This window comes from Sitophilus oryzae, unplaced genomic scaffold (genome assembly GCF_002938485.1).
Source record: "Sitophilus oryzae breed Bouriz unplaced genomic scaffold, Soryzae_2.0 scaffold_1498_pilon_pilon, whole genome shotgun sequence".
Classification (NCBI taxonomy): Eukaryota; Metazoa; Arthropoda; class Insecta; order Coleoptera; family Curculionidae; genus Sitophilus; species Sitophilus oryzae.
Window position 1 is genome coordinate 3,451,335 of NW_022146167.1, and position 22,203 is coordinate 3,473,537.

The window sequence follows — 22,203 nt, forward strand, 5'->3', positions numbered from 1 at the left end:
CAACTAATAATACACACTATCATGCCACGAAGGCTTTGACAAGGGCTACAATGACGTCACAACTGTTAGCTGAAGCGCGGGAAGAGGCGAACGTACGTCTTATGAGGATGAGCAATCCTATTAGTTTACCGTTCTTGGGTCGCTACCATGTGAACTAATCTGTTCAAGGTCACATAAAACTTAATTCCAGTGCCGTGGTCTTTCTAGTCATATAATAATCAATATATAATCTGTTGTAATTTGTTGTTTTAACTGTCAAAGTCTTGTCAAAACATATATTTGGTTATAAATATAAAATGGAATGCCCCATTGGTCGCACTGCAAGCACACCAATGGACTGACGCACAAAAACGAATCAATCAAAGAAACGCGATATAGTATCGTCTTTGTCAATCACGCTAACATTTTAGAATAAGTAGGAGGAGCGCAGACAGATGATTAGACCGGGCCTGTAAAAACCTACATCTGCGGTAAAAATTTACGTTTTTAATGTAAAAATGATAGCGCGCGTGTCGATTCTAACTTCATCAAGCGATGAATCACTCCCAAACATTCGTGGCGTTGACTCTACAACATATATTTATTAATCCGTAGTATCTAACTAGCGTGACATCATAAATCTCGCTCAGAGGCTGTTCTATTAGAGACGGCATTGCGTCAGCAGGGCCGCAAGTTGCTAACTTAATAAAATTAACACTAGAAAAGCCCGCGGAAACTGTCAAATTCAAAGTTATTCGTTTTACAGACTATAGCAATCTTATCTCTGTCCATATTTAAGCTCCAATGATCGTGTTAAAATAAAACAAACATTATAAACATTCTTCTCATTGTTTCAGGTATAATCCAGTTTGTTTGACGAGCAAGCAGCCAGTGCGATCGAAGACAGCGTTGGAAAATATGCCTTATATGGAAAATGTAGCTCCGACCAAACATCTTCGCAGTAGACATTTTCTCTACGACAAGTACTACAATTTGCGGAATTGTGCAATGTCATGTTAAATGAAAAATCAAGTACAAGAGAAAAAGCTTTAAATAAATATTAAAATTTATACCAAAAAAGAAACGAATATTAACTTTAGTTAGTTTTAAGTTTAAACTATAAGTGGTATATTGAGACGTGTTAGTGAATTTGTGTTTTGCGTGTGACTTGAAATATACATATTAGTGGTTAAATTTACTCGTATTATCGCGAAAAAAGTGTATAAAGGAAACATATTTCGTTTGGAGACTATCAAGATGAACGATTCAACGTAAGTATTTTTTGATGATCTATAGAACTTATACAGGGTGTGAGAGAGTATAGAGGGTAATGAGATGCTTATATTTAAGGGACTGATTCTTGGACTTATTCTAAGAAAAAATCATATGAATGCAATTAAACATCTTAACGTTTGAGATACAGTGTGGTAAAATTTTCTAAAAAAAAATTGTGTGTGCACTATATGCGCATATTTGAAGTGAAACTTCTTACTAACAGCTATTAAATTGAAGGATTTGAAAGATATACAGGGTGTCCCAGGCTGAGCGTGCATTAGAAGTTTCTAGAGAACTACAATATCTAGATCGGAGATTTTTTGCATATTACTGTTTCAGAACGAGATCTATCAATTAAAAATATTTTCAATATGGCGGCTTTTCAATATGGCGGCTTTCAAAGTTGCTGTCAACTTCCGGAAATACCGGAAGTTGACAGCAACTTTCTTATTTTAAATGGATACCCCAATTTTTTATTACATACTTAAATTCTCTGTAAAATTTTAAGAATTTTGATATATATACCCAAGTAGCATTTTCACGACTTGCGACCACATGTTTACTAAACACAACGTTGGATTAGTTACAAAAAATAGTTAGCTCCCTACCTTGGGTATTAAAATAAATTTAAACGTTTTTATAACGTTGTGCCGACGTTGGACTAGTACTACAGCAAAGTAGAAGTTACTGCGACGTCGAATAAACGTTGTCTTGTAACCTTTTTTGCTTAAGTGATCTTTAGGTGATTCGGACAACGTAGTTACAACGTTGGACAATATAGAGTTTTCCGACGTCAGTTTCAGGACCTATTCCAACGTTATGCAAACGTCGTCTGTTTTACTAATTCCAACGTTGCTTAGATTTCCTTATTCTTACGTTGGTAGGACGTCGAGTCACTACCTTTTGCAACTGTATTGAACCATAACCTTAAATCTTAAATTTTCACTTCATTGTTCTGTTCAGTCAAACAGTTCAGTGCTGTTTTTGTTTTTATAAAAAAAAACTTAATTAAAATGGGACATAAGAAAGGTACATATAAAACTAAATTTAAATATACATCGACATATATTACCGATAGTTTATCCACTCCCTTGTTTATTTAGATTACAGAGGGCGGCACAAGCTAGACTCTAGGATGACTAAATTAGGCAATCTTGCGACTAGTATACTACCTGTTAAGGCCGAACTGCGACTTTATTAGTCCAGTATGCGACTACTCGAACTACTCGATCTTAATCTCCAAAACAACAAAGTGAAAGCCGCCATGTTGTTAAATAAGAAAATGTTTCGTTACTAAAATAGCGATTCCTGCTTTTTGAATATATTACTTTGAAATATTTGACCCTAAAAAACACGCGGAAACAATTTTTTCGACTGCGAATAAATTATTCTCATTTTACTAAAAAAAAAATTCAAGAAAATTTTTAAAACTTCTTTAATTTTAAGGCCCATTAGTATTTTTCAAAGTAGAAACAATACATTTATCAATAAAGTTGTTTGCGTTTAACTTTTTTGCCTTGGTTAAAGTGTTTCAATAATTATGATCTTCAAACATCCTCCACACTTAAATACTTTTGTTTTATTTTCCTTCACTGCCATCTGACATATGTCTCTAACTAAATCATAAAAATAATATTTTTACTATAATTATCCCAATTTAGGATAAAACGCGACTTAGACGCCATATTAGTTTTGTATTTCTGTGAATTAGGATTTTAAACAACGTTGCAGTTTGTACTAAATTAGGCTTCTAGCCAACGTCGGTATCCAACGTCGTTTCGACCCAAAAATTATTCTCCAAACTAGTGCAGACTAGGGTTGGTACGAGGCTGTGCCGACGTTGCGCTCCGACGTTTGGTCGCGTGACACAACGTTGTCCCGACGTCCAAATGCTGCTTGGGTATAACACTCTATATCTAACATTCACCGTTTTTGAGAAAATAAATATTTAAAATTTTTGGAGGAAAAAAACTGCCTGTAAAAAATAGGTATAGCACAAGCGACATAAATTTATTGATTACCACAGATATGTGGCTATTTATTTCAAAATTTAAATTGATCGTTTGTCGTATAATATTGACCGTAGCTGTGATGGAATCAATGATGGAATTGAGCAATTATAAAATTATCATAAATCATCTTTTTCAAATGGAAACTACCTTTTTTTATTTCACTAGTGAAAAGGTTTTTCAATTCGTTACTTTTTAATTATACATATTCCTATACCTAAAATAAATCGTTTTTAAGTTATTTAAGATTTAGTTTTAAAGCGTATTTTTTCTTGATTTTATCCAGCTTCTTTTGACATTAAGTGTCAAACCATCAGACAATTTATTTTCTTCTGTCAAAAAACTAATTATTTCAAATTCATATATTATAAATACTGCCTGGGAAAACTTTATAAAATGTATTTATAAAAATATATCTCGTATTTTAGTGATAGCTAATGGCAGTATGACATGGCCAGATATAATTTTACATCGCGTGACAAAGTCATAAGCTACTGGTTAAAAAATAAAAAAATATACCCCTTTAAAACTAAATCTTAAGTAACTTAAAAACGAGTTATTTTAGGTATAGGAACATGTATTATCAAGAAGTAACGAATTAAAAAACCTTTTCAGTAGTGAAATAAAAAAGTGGGTTTCTATTTGAAAAAAATGATTTATGATACTTTATTACTCGCTCAATTTCATGACAGCTATGGCCAATATTATATGACATTCGAACAATTTAATTTTTGAAATAGACAGCCACATGTCTTCTTTTTATGCCACAGTGGCTGTGATAATCGCTAAATTTGTTGTTTAGGCTATAAAACATTTTTTTGACAGGCAATTTTTTTCTTCCAAAAATTTTAAATATGTTTTTTTTCTCAAAAACGGTTAATATTAGATATAGAGTGTTTGATATCAAAATTCATAAAATTTTACCTAGAATTTAAGTTTTTTTTTAATCGATAGATCTCGTTGTGAAACAGGGATGTGCAAAAAATCTCTTATCTAGATATTGTAGTTCTCTAGAAACTTCTAATGCACGTTCAGCCTGGGACACCCTGTATATTTGCCTATGAATGCTTTTTATAAACTTCAAAAAAATAGAGTTAATATAAACCTTATATCTACTATTCTAGCTTTATATATATTTTTTTAATTTTATTAAAAAACGATAATTCTATTACCCGGCCGGATAGCTGTGGCCCAAGAACCGTTAACCTAATAGGACTGCTCATTCAGCCAAAAGTGTCTGCAAGGTGCATGCGAAAACTCCTCGCTTTGTGACGTCATTGTAGTATATCCGGCAACCAATAATACACACACGTGCAGTATTGGTTGCCGGATGCAAAACGTTCATTATTTAGTTTATTTATTTAAACACCTTATATGCATGCAGTATAGAAAATTAACTGTATAAATCGTATTAAATACTCTAACTGTATAAATCGTATTAAAAACAATATTGTAGGCACTTAGTAAGCACTTTGTCGCAATCCACAACACAAAATGAACGTATTTATACACTCTATAGCTCTAAAAACTTTAAAAACACCCTTTTCACATTTAAAATTGACAAAATAATTAACTCAAAATTTCTCAGCTGTTATTTTTATAAGTTTACCATAGGCAACTAATAATACACACTATCATGACAAGGACTACAATGACGTCACAACTGTCAGCTGAAGCGCGGGAAGAGGCGAACGTACGTCTTATGAGGATGAGCAATCCTATTAGTTTACCGTTCTTGGCTGTGGCCATTAAACCAAAATACTACTACATCTATATTTCTGACTACTACTAACGGCTACTAACCAACAATATGTTTTGTGTAGTCTGTGGTCTGTTTTTGTTTAAATGTTTTGTTCATTATTCATGTTGGGGATTTATTTTTAAATTAATGTTAAGTATTTATTTTGCATAATCAAAATTGTCACTCTAAATTTTACATAACCAAATTGTCACTGTAAATTACTGTCTTTTTTAGACAGATGTCACTTGTCTTGTCATTATTCAATTCATTATTCGAATTCTCAGAATGTTGTTAACAAAAGTTTCATTTTAAAATAAAATTTTAATCAATCACAATTGTTTATCTCCATCATTTACCGAATTAATAATACAGAAATGACAGCTCAGTTACAAACAATTAATTATTTATAGTGATTTACAGTAATTTTAATAAATTATACGAATAAATACTCCTTGATTGTTGGTTTGAAATAAATATGACTGTGTCCTCCAATGAAGATTATTTCTCCATATTTCAGGGCGGATAGCTACGAGCCAAAACTCAAACTAGAGGACTGTCAGAAAACCTACGCCAACGAGACCCTGAGACTACAGGAAACGCACCCCGATGGATTCTGTAACGTTTCCTTCGACAATATCCTCTGCTGGCCCCCCACCCCCATCAACACCAAAGCGGAGGTCAAGTGCTTTTCGGAATTTATGGGCATCTATTATGACGACTCCCGTGAGTACACTTTTAGTTTTTTATATGTAGTAGACTCTCAGGTGAGGATCAGTGTTATGGATCATAAAAATTTTGAGTAAATTGAAGTTGAATTCCAAACAGGAATTTCTATTTTTGTCAAAAATAATGATGTGAAAAGCTGCAAAGTAGAACACAGAAAATGATTAAAACTAAAATCATCTGCTTAGCGAAATGGGCGTCCAATATTTAAAGTGTTTTGGTGTATTGTGATGAATCAGTGTTATATTTTATTGTCGTATCACCGAAGTTTCGAACACCAACCGTATTATTTTTTTTAGTAGGATCTATACTTAAAGTGTTTCGACTACGCAAATTGTCCATGTATACATGGTTGTATTCTGCAGATAAAAATAAGTAAAAAAGTTCGTATACATAATATATGTCCTAAAATGCTTAGTTTCGGAGATACAGGGTGTAGAAGTTTAATTTTTATTTCGATTTGTTCCATATAATTTTTGAAGTAACGTCAATATTTGGATAAAAATTGGCATCTGGGCTTTTTTTACATGAGAAATTTGATTTTGATGTCAATATGACTCCTACTTGTAGAGGGCGCCACCGACATATTTTTAACTGGTTTGAAGAGTAATAACTTTTCGTCCGTACCTGTATGAAACTGCTGAGTAAAAAAAATATACATTTATTACGTTTTTTAGGTAAAAAAGGTCTCTTGATAAAAATCGCTACAAGTAATGGGTCTCGAGATATTTGTAATCGAAATTATCAATACCTATCATCACTGACATAAATTAAACATTTTGACTAAATAATTATTAGACTGAAATCATAATTTTTTCGAAGAAAGAATTAAGATTAATTTGAAAAAATAAAAAGTTCCCAAATTTATCATTTCAGTGAAATAACTGTCTGTCAACATGTTTATTTTTTGTCAATATTGATATGTATTGACATTTCCATACTAAATATCTTGAGAACGGTTCCTCGTAGCGATTTTTACCAAGAGACATTTTTTACGTAAAAAACACGGAAATGTATATTTTTCACTCAGTAGTTTTATACAGGTACGGACAAAAAGTTATTACTTTTCAAAACAGTTAAAATGCATGTAGGTGGCGCCCCCTACAAATAGAAGTCATATTGATATCCAAATCAAATTTCTCATGTCCCAAACACCAAATATTGACGTTACTTCAGAAATTAATTTGAAAAAATCGACATAAAAGTGAAACTTCTAGACCCTGTATCTCAGAAACTATGCATTTTAGGACATACATTTATACTAACTTTTTTGCTTATTTTCGTCTGCATAATATCCTGCCGAAGTTTCCGGAATACAGTTTGGACCACCCTGTATATTTACTCAAATAACTATTTTATTGAAACAAACCATGTGTTTCTATTTTTATTTTCAAGTTATTTTCTTGCAGACTATGCCTTGCTTCTATATTCTGAAACATCTTCTCAAATATTATTAGACAGTATTTGCATAACCCTTGAGCTTACTTTAAATTATATTTGTAATTCCATTAGCAAATAAACATCTCGGCGCGGATTACTCGTTTAGTAATTATGTGTAATTTACTGCACATTCAAACGTACATATTTGTATTCTCTGTTGTTATCGTTTCTTAGAAATAATTGCACATTTAAGAAACGATGCTGCTTTTAATCGCAGGTGTTAATTCCAACAATAACTGCTATGGCGATAAAGTAAACGATTTCTCAAGAGATGTATTTGGGAATTACTGGTTAAATACACTATTCCTATGCAGAATTCATGATAATATTCATCAATAAATTGTCAATATTTTAAAAATGTTTTATTTACGACTCTGAAATTATACCGTATGATCGAATAAAAACCAAATTTCCAAACGTCGAACACGATGGGCAGTTCATAGTAGTGTTTAGTTCACAATAATTACCAAAACAGCTTTTTCATATTGAAAAATAACTAACGCTATATAATTATTTAAATTATAATTATAAAAAGATCACTCTACCATTGCAGCGAACGAATCATCAAAGTTTCTTCACATAAAATTTGGTGGCAGCGGTGGGGTTTAAGTCTAACGGTGAGTTATTCAGTGAAAACATCTATCCTAATTTCCTTTCCGTAAACTTCTAAATGGTTTGTTATCTACGCTGTAAAAGAATCAGTTATAAACGAAATAAACAAACCTCGAAGGAAAATTTTTGTTACTGTCTCAAAATTTTGTTAATTTCTCGACAGTAATGAAACATTCGGTATGAAATATACTGATATTAATATTATTCTGACTTATAATTATTATATTACTTAATTATAATAATTATTAATAATACTACAATTTTAATCGCAGTGTTACCGGACCGTACAAATTAATAATTTAATTTGAAGCGTAATATGCGCTATTTACAAACGCCTATATAGGGCATTACTGTCCGCTCCGATATCAATTTTATTTCGTTAAATCGACACACTGGCGCTAAAGCAATTATTCAGGCTCGTTCGGTCAGGGCAAACGCGATTATTTATTTATTGGCGATGGGCATCGGAGAGTCTAGCTTAATGTAGTTTGCTTGTGGAGCACTTTTACGATTAATTAGTAGGAGGTAGTGGAACGATTAAAACTAGTATAGTATGTAATAAAACTACAAAAAAAAACATATACAGGACTTCCTCGTTTTATATAATATAATAGCTCTCGTATACAGGGTGTCCCAGGCTGAGCGTGCATTAGAAGTTTCTAGAGAACCACAATATCTAGATCGGAGATTTTTTGCACATTATTGTTTTACCACGAGATCTATCGATTAAAAATATTTTCAATATGGCGATACTTCCGGAAATACCGGAAGTTGACAGCAACTTTCTTATTTTAAATGTATGAACCATATGCGAAAATGTCAAAAGTTGACATATGATATGTCATTCTATTCAGAGTGTTATTTTGTATCGAATAAAGTAAAAAATTACCGAGGGTGCCACTTAAAAATCAAAAGTTGTAGTCATTTTCGGTGAAACAGGAAGTTACCGAAAACAATTGAATATGTCAATCAATCCTAATTTTTCTCATATACTAACATACCAAATCTCGTTTTTTTAACTAAAAAAATAAAAAAGTTATTGGGGTGAGCCACTTTTGAGATGCACCCGGTGTAACTACTTTTTGTGGAATATTTTGTAGCGATAAACAGAAGGTACATGCATCAGAAGATATAATTCTTTTTATTTAATTATATTTAACAGTAACGGAGTCTTATCAATCAATATTTTTTTATATATTTGACCTAGAAAATCTTATTACGAAGAACAAAGAGTAAACAAGATGAGAAAGAAAAAAAAGAGAGGACAAGCTAAAATTTAATATCAACGACAAATTCGGCCTTACTCAAAATCAACTCGTTTCATCTTTTTTTCTATTACATTTCTGCCCCAAACATAACATTATTTTTTCTCTCCAATCCCAACAAACAGCACCCCTGGCCATACTTAAGCCCCGCTTACACTTACCGGCGTCCGTCAATGTGACCGTGCGAATCGACCCTTAGGCTTATCGGAGATGCGTGACCTAATCTCGCAATGGCACAAACAGTGGCATATAATATAAAATAATAGAACACTGGACGATGTTAGCCCGGGCTTTAGTAAATGTCTTATACTTTTTTATAGACACTAAAAACATTACCCATTCTATCTATATATAGTCTGTCCAACGACAAGATCCTTGACAATTATTGTGTGTCTGTCATTTTAATTTCAAAGTAGTTTATTTTATTTTACAAAGAAATAAGTTGGTACAACTGGAACGCATAGCAGGAAATTAATATATTCTCTGATATATGTATTTAAAATTTAACTGATATGTGAATACTTCAAAATATTGTGAAAAAAACTGTATGTGTTAATACAAAACACCACATACCAAAAAATATAAAAAGAACAATTTCTTACTTTCAAGCTTCAAGAAACTTCCCGAATTTATTATATTTATCAATATTACTTATGTACCAATACAAATTTGTAATATTCCACAGGAATAAATAAAACCACATAAATAAAACAAACTATTTTATTAATAACACTTACCAAATTTTATACATTAAAGGTTGATTAATTAACTTTAATCTTAATTATTTTTAAACCAGTACTTTTGACATTATTTTTCTGCAGTACTAAAATCCATTATTTACCTATCGTGTAATGTCGATATTTTACAGCTACTCCAGTAGTATATGTTTAGTACGATCCTTGTACTATATACGAAATGCACTTGTCTACGACAAGATGGTATACAAACTTTATTGATGGTAACTTTATTGGTGTAAAAGACTCTCTGCTTGGGCAACGACTATTAACTATAAACTGTGCTCTGGGTCTACAGTTAATTTTCCCTCGATTTTTCCTCCATTTGACTTCAATAGACACAAAACACACGTAATAACACGAATCAAAATGCATCATCTTTCAAAACGCAGATATTTGACATAAGTTAACAGTGTTGACACAAAATTATAACCTATAATTTGGCAAGACTTTGACAAGCCTCAAAAATCTAAAGGCGAGTTCATACGCCTCGAAGTCCGTTTGTTGTTCATCGTTCCGTCAAACCAATAAAATTGAAATATGATCTGTCATTTTTGAAATAAACCAATAAAACTGGTTAAAAACAACAACAGACGACGCATGACGGATTTATATTTAAACCCATCCATAGTTAACTTAAAAAATATTAGAAACTTTTTTTAGTAAAATAAATAGATTGGTATGGGACGTCATCTGCTTTTCTTCTGTCATCATCTGTCGAAATCTTACCTGAGAAAAAAAAAACAAAGTATAAATAATTTAATTAATTTAGTGACCGTTTTCTTCAACTAAAATATTTTAAAAATTTGATTGTAAATACAGGGTGTCCCATTATATCGTGGACATAGACTGTACCAAAAAAAAAAGAAAAATCAATAAAAGCTGACGTACATGATACCAAAATATTTGACGGAAGCTCCTAGCAGTGTTGCCGTGGCTACTTTTTTTTACTTGGACTTTTGAGAAGTGTTAAATAAAATTCGTAATTTTGTCCCAGATTTTTCACCTTAATTTTAGACACAATATATATAGGTACATTTTTTACTTGCAATAGGTACATTATACCCCCATTTTTTACATACATTACTACTTTCCTACTTTAGTTTTAGTCATCTGCTGATGATGCTATAACATGGTTAGCTTAACGTGCGTCCAGTGCAAAAGTAAAGTGTTTTGGTGTATCGTGGTTAATTAGTGTTTTATTTTGCCATAATTGAATGGATTTAAGCTTTGTATAAAAGTTTTTTGTTTTTTCGTTAGAGAGAGAGCATAAAATTATTAAAAAAAATAAACATATTTTTTAAGATATTTTATGAACCGATGCGATGTGTCGATTTTAATGAAATTTAAGATGTCAATATTTTGACTTCCCCCGTTTTGAAAAAAAATAGAAAGAATACGACAAGGGTTGAAGTAGAGTATTAATAGAAAGTATTTGCAACTTCAACCATGATGCTTTTTTCATTAAAAAATATATAGGTATATTTTTATTTTTAAAGTGTTTTGATTTCATGCTGTATACACAAAAACGATTCCCCTTAACATATTATTATTTCCGAAAATAATATATTTCTTTTCTTTTAAGCATCATGTTTTGAATATTCCAGTCAAGTAACTTTTAGAAAGCAATAAATGTAAAATGTATTTCTTTTCATTTTCCGATATATTTTGAATTTACCTCAGAAAGAAACACATCTGAATATTTCGAACCTGAGGAAAAAGTTCCATTTTTGTTCTTTAGGGAGTAAGAAAAATCATTTTTCCTTTTATATTTCAAGTTTATTTTTGAAGCCTTTTAAAGGAGATATAATTGTAAATAAAAACTGTAGAATTTTATATGTTTCTTAAAGAATATCTAGTATCTAGAAAAACTATTTAAAATTACTTAATTTAACTGCTTCGAGCATACTTTTAGTTATTTTTTATTCAAGACAATAATATCATTTTGTCGTCGATCGAAAAGATTAATTCACGAGCAATGAAATCGAGAGTGAATTAATTTCGGGAGACGATAATGCAATTTTATCGTCGTGTATAAAACAATATTTTTTTCCATAGCGAGTTCCGTTTTAAAAAATATTCAGAAATTATTATTTCAAGGAATTACGATTAGAAAAAATATTGTGCTGGGTTGGCGTTGGTTTCGATTTAATTTGACAAATAAATAAAGCTGTCTCTTTAGTTGTCAGTTTTGAGTCAATATTTTTTAATTCTCTTTCGTGTCGATTGCTGATTGAATTGGAACCAGAAATGGCTCAAAACGAAATAAGTAAATTACCAAATTCAGGCTGAGGCGACAAACGCCATATCCAAACTACTTCCATTTAAATCCCTAATAACTTATGAAAAGGAATACAAGAATTTTCAAAAATGGAAGCAATTAAAAAACGTGCAAGAAGAAATAAAGTTTTTAAACTTTTAAAGTACTATTTTATCTACTATTTTTGATAGATATAAGGCAATTTTAACAGTTGCTATGAAAAAAGTTATTTAGCAGGTACGTCAATTAAAACAGTAGACGTTCTGATAAACTAACATTACATAAAATCAAACTTCAAAGTAGAAATTACTACCTGATGACAATTATCAAATGAAGTATTACCAAAAGCTCACAATTATTATTATATAATTATTATATTGGCTGTACTTAAACTGCCGTTAAACGGTAGCTTACTAAAATGCCGTTAATAGGTATGACGCACTTGACGGCTTTATGAAATACAGGAATTTTATAAGGACTAACCAACGCTATCCACCCCACCAAATAACCAACTTAACCAACGCAACTAACCTCGACACTGATAAAAAATATAAAAAGCAAATATAAATTAGTAAAAATCAACCAACCCCATCAAATAACCAACTAACCAATGAATTAACACCCTCCAAATAACCACGCTAACCAACCCGCCAAATAACTAAACCAATCCAACCAAAAAGAGTGAAATCAATGCAATAAGATCACGCTATAAGCAAAAAAAAATATAAAAAAGTCTTGGTCGGCGTGAGATTTGAACCACGGACCATTCGCTTACGAAGCGATAGCCTCAGCCACTGACCCACAGGTGCTCTTGCAAAATGCTTAAGGCTAGGCATTACTTTCCGCCGACTGAACGACATCACAATATCTATTAACGGCATTTTAGTAGGCTACCGTTTAACGGCTGTTTCAGTACATCGTATTATATTATATTAATTACTTCAAAAACGACAGTCATGACCTATGCATGCGAAACCTGGACACTTAAAACGGACATTATAAGAAAACTCCAGGTCGCACAACGCTCAATGGAACGAAATATGCTGGGAATAACCAAGAAGGACCGTAAAAGAATAGAGTGGATACGACAAAAGACCCAGGTAATAGATGTCATCCACAGAATCAAATCCCTCAAGTGTCAATGGGCAGGACACCTGGCAAGAAGGACATACAACAGATGGACCACAAAATTTACAGCATGGTGCCCACGAGGAATTAAGAAACCTATAGGAAGACCAAAGATGAGATGGGACCATGATATTAAGCAATTAGCAGGGATAACTTGGGCCCGCATAGCCAACAATAGACAACAACCCAAGCAGCATTTGGACATCGGGACAACGTTGTGTCACGCGACCAAACGTCGGGGCGCAACGTCGGCACAACCTCGTGCCAACCCTAGTCTGCACTAGTTTGGAGAATAATTTTTGGGTCGAAACGACGTTGGATACCGACGTTGGCTAGAAGTCTAATTTAGTACAAACTGCAACGTTGTTTAAAATCCTAATTCACAGAAATACAAAACTAATATGGCGTCTAAGTCGCGTTTTATCCTAAATTGGGATAATTATAGTAAAAATATTATTTTTATGATTTAGTTAGAGACATGTGTCAGATGGCAGTGAAGGAAAACAAAACAAAAGTATTTAAGTGTGGAGGATGTTTGAAGATCATAATTATTGAAACACTTTAACCGACTCTGTAACTCGTTACCCAAGGCAAAAAAGTTAAACGCAAACAACTTTATTGATAAATGTATTGTTTCTACTTTGAAAAATACTAATGGGCCTTAAAATTAAAGGAGTTTTAAAAATTTTCTTGAATTTTTTTTTAGTAAAATGAGAATAATTTATTCGCAGTCGAAAAAATTGTTTCCGCGTGTTTTTTAGGGTCAAATATTTCAAGTTAATGTATTCAAAAAGCAGGAATTGCTATTTTAGGAACGAAACATTTTCTTATTTAGCAACATGGAGATTAAGATGGAATAGTTTGAGTAGTCGCATACTGGACTAATAAAGTCGCAGTTCGGCCTTAACAGGTAGTATACTAGTCGCAAGATTGCCTAATTTAGTCATCCTAGAGTCTAGCTTGTGCCGCCCTCTATAATCTAAATAAACGAGGGAGTGGATAAACTATCGGTAATATATGTCTATGTATATTTAAATTTAGTTTTATATGTACCTTTCTTATGTCCCATTTTAATTAAGTTTTTTTTTACAAAAACAAAAACAGCACTGAACTGTCTGACTGAACAGAACAATGATGTGAAAATTTAAGATTTAAGGTTATGGTTCAATACAGTTGCAAAAAGGTAGTGACTCGACGTCCTACCAACGTAAGAATAAGGAAATCTAAACAACGTTGGAATTAGTAAAACAGACGACGTTTGCATAACGTTGGAATAGGTCCTGAAACTGACGGCGGAAAACTCTATATTGTCCAACGTTGTAACTACGTTGTCCGAATCACCTAAAGATCACTTAAGCAAAAAGGGTTACAAGACAATGTTTATTCGACGTCGCAGAAGCTTCTACTTTGCTGTAGTACTAGTCCAACGTCGGCACAACGTTATAAAAACGTTTAAATTTATTTTAATACCCAAGGTAGGGAGCTAACTATTTTTTGTAACTAATCCAACGTTGTGTTTAGTAAACATGTGGTCGCAAGTCGTGAAAATGCTACTTGGGAATAGACATCTAAATATGTGAGGGAGGCTACACCATAATTGGAAATGATTGAATAAGCTGAGAATGATGATGATGATGATGATGATAATTAAACATTGAATACATTCTTATGAACTGCTGGTATTACCTTTTCAATAAAAAACTTACTTTTTGATAAGTTGGAAATAATTGTCAACGTTGTACCTGCAGAAATCGCGAAAGACGCTATAGTATCAAAAATAAACTGATTTGTTTTCATTTGCGATGAAACTTCTTTTCTGTATATAAAATATTGTTTTTACTGTTTAAAAAGAACGTTCCAAGAATTATAACATAATTCTGTGCAGTTGTAGTGATGTGTTTAAACGTTGCGATATTTTTGTTATAATCTTTATTATATTTACAAATAATAAATGAACAAAATTTCTCGTAAAACGCAAAAGAAGTAAACATATTTTTTTGGATTCCTTTTTCCCAGAAAATACATTTTCACAGATTCTCTTCCGCCTTATATTTTCTTTAGAAAATATTCCTCGCAATAAAAATCTTAAATTCTTCTCTCAAAGGTATTCTGACCATTTCAAAAGGATGAGGCCTTGAATACTTGAATCGAACTTCACACTGTTTATTTATTTCCCCATTTTATTATGACATCGTTTAGTTATATCGGTTTATATTTTTCTTTATTGTCGGTTTACAGTTTATGTTATAGGATTTTTGAGGTCCTGCGAAATGTCAGTTAGGAATAGGAGAAAAAGGTGTATATAAAAATGTTTTTTTTTATAATCTTTTTGAAGAAACATATACAAAGTAAATCTTTGGGTGGGTATATTTTTTACCTAATAGATAACATAGAATTTCTGTAATATCAATAGTTATTTATGATATAAGTGCTAAAAGTGGTATTTTATTTTGTGAGAAGGGAAGCTATCCCTTTGACATACACTATTTTTTCTACAAACAAGTTTATGCTCGTATATATCAAGGTATTATTACTTTTTACGTTAATGAATAATTTATAATATGTCATTCTGAAATTAAATTAATTATGAAGTTTATGGTTGCTAGGGTATTTAAAAGTAAATCACGTGACTTACTTTTAGCACAAGTCAGTGCTAAAAGTAAATGACTTTTAACATCAGTGACATAATCTCACATTTTAGGCACTGACAGCATGTGTTAAAAATTAAATTTTTACTGACGTTTGTAGAAAAAGATATTTTTGTATACATTACTATTAAGGTGCTTATAATACTAGGTTAATTTATAGTCTAGCTCAGAGTATAACACCAAATGGCTGGTTATTTTGATGAATGGCTGTCATATTGCTACATAAATATCTGGAAATCTTTCTTGGCTATTACACTATCCATAGAAACTATGCAAAATATGTAAACTAAAACATAAATTACAACAAAATTTTTCAAAGTAACCGAAATCCAGGGTACTTATACACTGTATCCCAGACTGAGCGTGAATTAGAAGAGAACCAATTTGAATTTCAAGAGAACCACAATATCTAGATCGAATACTTGTTGCACATCATTGTTTCACAACGAGATTTATCGATTAAAAATATCTTCAATATGGCGGCACTTCCGGAAATACCGGAAAGAAACCGGAAGTTGACAGTAACTTTCTATTTTAAATGGGTCCCCCTTTATTTATTACATACCTAAATTCTCTGTAAGATTCTATGAGTATTGATGTTAAATTCTCTATACAGGGTGAGCCTTAAATATGTGCAAATATTTTCAGGCTTCAAAGATCTCGATAAAGGTATCTCGATAAAACATAATATTTTCTTTTTACCGGTTTTCAAATAAATCCAAAATAACCGAGTTATTTTAGATTGGAAATTTCCAAAAAAAATTATTTTTTGCTAAAATTTTGAGAACCGCACTGGATCTTTTCTGGATTTTCTTTCTTGTAAATTTAATCTACTACCTACGTTGCCATATTATCAAGAAATTATTTTTTTAACTAAAAACTAAAAAAATTTCCAAAAATTTGATCAAATTTTTTTTTGCAAAAAAAATTCATAATCGTGTTTCTGGGGTCGAAATATACTACCCCTAAAAATATTTGCACTTATTTAAGACTCACCCTGTATATCTAACGTTAACCGTTTTTGAGGAAAAAATATTTAAAATTTTTGGACGAAAAAAACTGCCTGTCAAAAATATGTGTATAGCCTAAACGTCAAATTTAATGATTAGCACAGCCAACGAGTTTGTTATTATGTGAATATTGCGGTCTTGCTTTATCCAAGTACTGTTGCTACAAAATCTCTGGTATAATATGAGTAATTTTCTGGTAGTTTGAACTTGAAAGAAAAATCTTGGATAGTTAGTATAGTACTTCGACCTATTTCGTTAGTTGTGTATTGGCCATTTTAAAGTATGTATTTGTTTCGAAATTTTGGACTTGGATAAGCATGTCAATTATACTGTAAAATTTTTTTTTATTCACCAAACCAAACCAAACCAAACTGAGTACATACAGTCGCGGTCAAAAGTTAGGTTACCATAAACTTGCCGTTGTTCTTTAAATCACGTAAACCACATTTATTCGAAAAAAATCAGAAAAACATTGTAAAAATCAAATAAAAGGAAAAGCTGTAAAACTGTAATCGCCTTTTCACGTGGCATCGTAAAGAAAATCGCCTGTTTTCCCATTGACATTTGTTTACGTGCAGTTTTCCCACTATTTGTTGTTACAACATCCCGGAAAATGTGTTGAGACGCATCGTCAATAATACAGCGTCGGTTTTCTTTATTGGGAAAAAGCCAATTCCGGTTTTCTTTTTTATATGGGGCGCTTTATGGTTTTCTCTTTTCTTACAAGGCGACCAAATCTTTTTATAGATTTTTTAAATTTTACTAATATGTACAGGGTGGGTCAAATTCGACGCTTTTAAATGGAAACACCCTTTTCTATAAGAGATAGACAAAAACTAATATCGGTGTCTGGAGCTCAATTTTTGTCAAAAACATGATGGTGAAAACCGCACATCGATATCTGTTATCGTTTCGGAGTTACGGGGTGTTTTTCAAAAATATGCATTTTTAACAAATCGCTGTAACTTTTTTGCTATGGAAAATTTTGTACTTTTATGCAAACATTTCCAAAGCACCTTTTTACGTAGAATTTAATGGTTTAAGTATAATTTTTTTAAAATTAATAATTTAAGAATTATCAACAGAAAATTTGATTTTTTATATGAGACACCCTATATATTTTTAATTAGCTGAAAAGAATTTAAAATTACCTTTCCAAAAATATAGCATACTTGATATTTTGTTATAACGCCCTTCGAAATACAGATTTTTCAAAAGTTCGCCACTTTTAACTAGTAGGCTTTGGACCCCTTATTGATGATATGCCCATAATGGAACTCGAAAACATATTTTTCCAGCAAGACGACGCACCGCTTCTGAACGCTAAAGTTATCAGCAATTTTCTGCAGCCAATTTCAAGAATAATTGAATAGATGACCGAGAACCCAGCCGTTGGCCGTCGAGGCCGCCTGACTTAGTGCCCATGGATCTAATCCTATGGATATATTTGCGGAAGAATAAAGGTTCCTTATTCTTCTGTATAATCTAGACAAGAATTAGAAATACTTAGTAGTTATGAGAGGGTATCTTTCACCCACACTGAGTTAATGAATTCCGCGAGAAATGTTCAAAAACTGCCCCGTCTGTCCATAACAGAAAACGGTCGATATGTCGAACACCTGTAGCAAAATCTCATGACCTGGTTTGCTATTTATTTTTATTGTTATGAGATATAGTTTAAATGTGTTGATGTTGGTTAAATATATTTTAAATTGTTATAAAATTCTGCATCTCTCATAGCAAATATTATTTTCGTTTTAATTGATGCTCACAGCTAGAATTTTTTTGCATTACAGTCGGTGCCGTTCAAAGCCTACTTATTTAAAGCGGGCGAATTTTTATAAACTCTATATCTCGAAGAGGAATCGAGCAAAATATCAAGTGTGTTATATTTTTGGAAAGGTAATTTTAAATTCTTTTCAATAAATTATAAATATACAGGGTGTCCCATATAAAAAATCAATTTTTCTGTTGATAACTCTTAAATTATTAATTTTAAAAAAATTATACCAAAACAATTAAATTCTACTTAAAAAGGTGCTTCGGAAATGTTTTCATAGAAATACAAAATTTTTCATAGCAAAAAAGTTACAGCGATTTGTTAAAAATGCACATTTTTGAAAAACACCCCGTAACTCCGAAACGGTAACAGATATTGATGTGCGGTTTTCACCATCATGTTTTTGATGAAAATTGAGCTCCAGACACCGATATTAGTTTTCGTCTATCTCCTATAGAAAAGGGTGTTTCCATTTAAAAGCGTCGAATTTGACCCACCCTGTACAGAAAAGAAAAATCTGAAAGCCGTATATTTTTACTTAAATTACAAAAAAAAAACAGTTTTTGCAAGTAACGACGACGCAGAGTGTATCGATCCAATGCATTTTGCTGGACATTCAGGAATTATGCAAATTTTTTAACTTAATACATTTTTTTGAATAAATGTGTTCTAAAATCCTCAAATTTGTTAAAAATAGTCATCAAGTCAGTCAAGTTTTATTCCCTCCGTAGCAAAAAATTTTTGAAAGACTTCTGTAGGTACTAGTAATCAACGACTAGCTTTTTCGAAACACCCTGTATACATTTTTAAAAAATCTTAAAATATGTAAAAAACAAAATAAAATATACGTGTTTAAGCGTTTTTTCGGAAACTTGGCCGTTTTTTAAATAAAAAATATTGTAATATTTGAGGGGTGGTTTCACCCCCTTGGAACCGGAATTTCGAAAAATCTCTTCTTATCGAACCTCTACACCCTAGAATCAACCTGTATGCCAAAATTGAGCTTCTTACTTTGAGTGGTTTGAGCAGGATCGTGATTAATCAGTGAGTCAGTCACTTAAGGATTTTATATATTAGTATAAATTGCATTTATGCGTTTAATCAAGCAAGTGGTGAAAAATAGAGTCGAATGTTTTTTTTCTTATTCCCCTACGTATTCCCAACTAATTTCCATTATACGCTTGAATCTGACTTTCCTCTTATAATGCCACAAGCTCCTTCTAATATATTTTCTCGTGTGGAATGGAAAAATATGTCCTGAATAAAACATGCCAATAATAGAGTGCTTTCCGAGTTAGGGGCACGCCTATCTATTCACGTAGTACGTTTTCTATGTATATTTTAAACAAATACCACAAACTTAGTTCTTTTTATAGTTTGCTGAAAGTGAATTGCTTTTTAACAAGCGTTCAGCGGCGTGCGGTGGCAATTATAGGCGGGGAAGCGAATCGGTAAAAAACACTATTTCGAGACATTACTTTTACATTTTCTTAAAAAACTTACTAAACCAAATTACTGTCCACACTAGCAGAAACAGACGATTGTCCTTCTTGACCCTCCATTACAAACGAAACAGTAAACACTATTTGTATTGTATTGTATTGACTAAGAGTGGGTCCCATGGGGGGGACCCTCCACTGAGGCCGCGAGGGCCTATTGTGGCTCAGTTTCTACACGCTCTAATTTACAAGAGCGTCAAAGTTCACCCTCAAGACCCAGCCTCCTAATATAGGCCGTTATGTCTGAGGGCGATATGTCTCCTAGGTCTGATAGGTCTAGCATGGGTTTGCCAAACATCTCAAACCTGGTCCTGCTCCCAGCGGGGCAGGTACACATAACGTGCTTCATTGTTTCGTCATCTTCCATACAGAGTCGGCATTCGGCGTCTTCCACCAGTCCCGTCCTCTGTAGGTGAGATCTCAGCCGGCAGTGGCCCGTGTACACTGCAGTGAGCACACGCGTTCCATTCCTACCGGCCTTTAGGAGTTCTCCTGTTCTATGTTTGGATGGCCCTGCTAGATTTTTTCTTGGCATGTTCCATTCCGGGACTGTCATTCTAGTCCCGGAACGTCGCACTCCTAACCCATTCACAGAGCCTGTCTCTTGCGAGATTTTTAGGAACGCTAAGTGTCGGTTCTGGGCCCACGAATGGCGAGCCTGCACCAATTTTGGCGAGGGAATCAGCACGTTCATTTCCCTCTAGGCCGACATGTCCCGGTATCCATATTAGCGACACTTCGTTCCTATCTCCCAGTATATTGAGTAGTTTCTTGCATTGAAGAATCGTCATAGACGTGCTTTTCGTTGCCTCAAATGCTTTCAGCGCGGCTTGACTATCCGAAAATATGCATATTGTTTTCCCGGTGTATTGCTGTTCTACCAGCAGTTGCACACAGGTTTCAATAGCATATAGCTCAGCATGGAAGATCGTGGTGTGTTTTCCAAGACCAGTAAACACTAAGTTAAATCCGAAAAAAATACAATATTACCTATAAAATCGCAAGCGAACCTGTCCCGATAAATTAAAACACGCGGAAGGCGGCCGAAAGATCGCTGCCGTGGCTAGCAACTGTGCGCGATTTTTCGGCTTAAATTTGTCGTTTGCATTCGAGGTCAATAACACCTACATGAAGGAGGGATAGGCGACCGGCGGCGATTTCCAGGCGCGCATCCATGCAGTAAAAGGCTAATTAAATTTACTACGTTTATGTGAGGTTTCAAATAAATAATTTTAACAAATTAAATTAATCTTTTGTTATAAAATAACAGTATTATTAACGTTTAACAATTTATTTTTTTTATCTTTAAAAAGTTTAGGGAAGCGGTGCTTCCCCCGCTTCCATGGACCACACGCCGCTGCAAGCGTTGCAGTTTTTCTTTATCATAAAGAAATTACAATGAGTCTGCATACCTACGGTTCATATTATTGGTTTGAAATAAATATGTATATATGACAGTGACCTCCAATGAAAATGCGAGTTACTAACCCTAATAATTCTAATTCTAAGCTGGCAACTGAGCTAGATGCTTTACCTAGACCGTAGCTGTGGCAACACTGCCGTTACTACTTTCCATGACGCTAGCTCGTGTGTCACGGCCATGAATTTTTACTAGTGATGGGAAAAACCGATTAACTTCAATAATCGAGTACTCGAGTATCAAGCGATTTATCGCTCGTATTTAAAAATACGGTTTTTTGTCCGTCGCATGTTGTAAGTACTCGTTAACGCCAAGCGCCAAGCAGTAAGCTGCGTGCGCAGGGCACATATTCTTTCGGTAATGAACGGCAAGTAGTAAACGGCGAGCGATTTGCTTGGTCGCCTGATTTAGTTTATTTCGAAGCATTGTCAATGTAGGTCGTAAAATTTTGTCTCTCAGATACGCAACGGATAAATATACTGGGTGCGTCTCAAAAGTGGATCACCCCTATAACTTTTTTATTTTTTCAGATAAAACAACGAGATTTGGTTTGGTTTGGTTTGGTTTAGTTGTTAGTACATGACATAAATTAGGATTGATTGACATATTCAATTGTTTTCGGTCACTTCCGGTTTCACTGGAAATGACTGCAACTTTTGATTTTTCAATCGCACCCTCGG

The 22,203-nt window shown here is 32.9% G+C and overlaps 1 protein-coding gene across 1 annotated transcript in view; it reads left to right on the top strand.

Annotated features, from left to right (window-relative positions):
- The window catches only part of LOC115877781 (diuretic hormone receptor-like), a 367,521-nt gene that overhangs the window by 276,394 nt on the left and 68,924 nt on the right, over nucleotides 1-22,203 (top strand). The window contains exons 5-6 of the mRNA XM_030894096.1: nucleotides 837-1,250; nucleotides 5,522-5,727. Of these exons, the coding sequence (XP_030749956.1) occupies nucleotides 1,237-1,250; nucleotides 5,522-5,727 (220 nt within the window). The 5' untranslated portion in view covers nucleotides 837-1,236. The remainder of the gene's footprint in view (nucleotides 1-836; nucleotides 1,251-5,521; nucleotides 5,728-22,203) is intronic.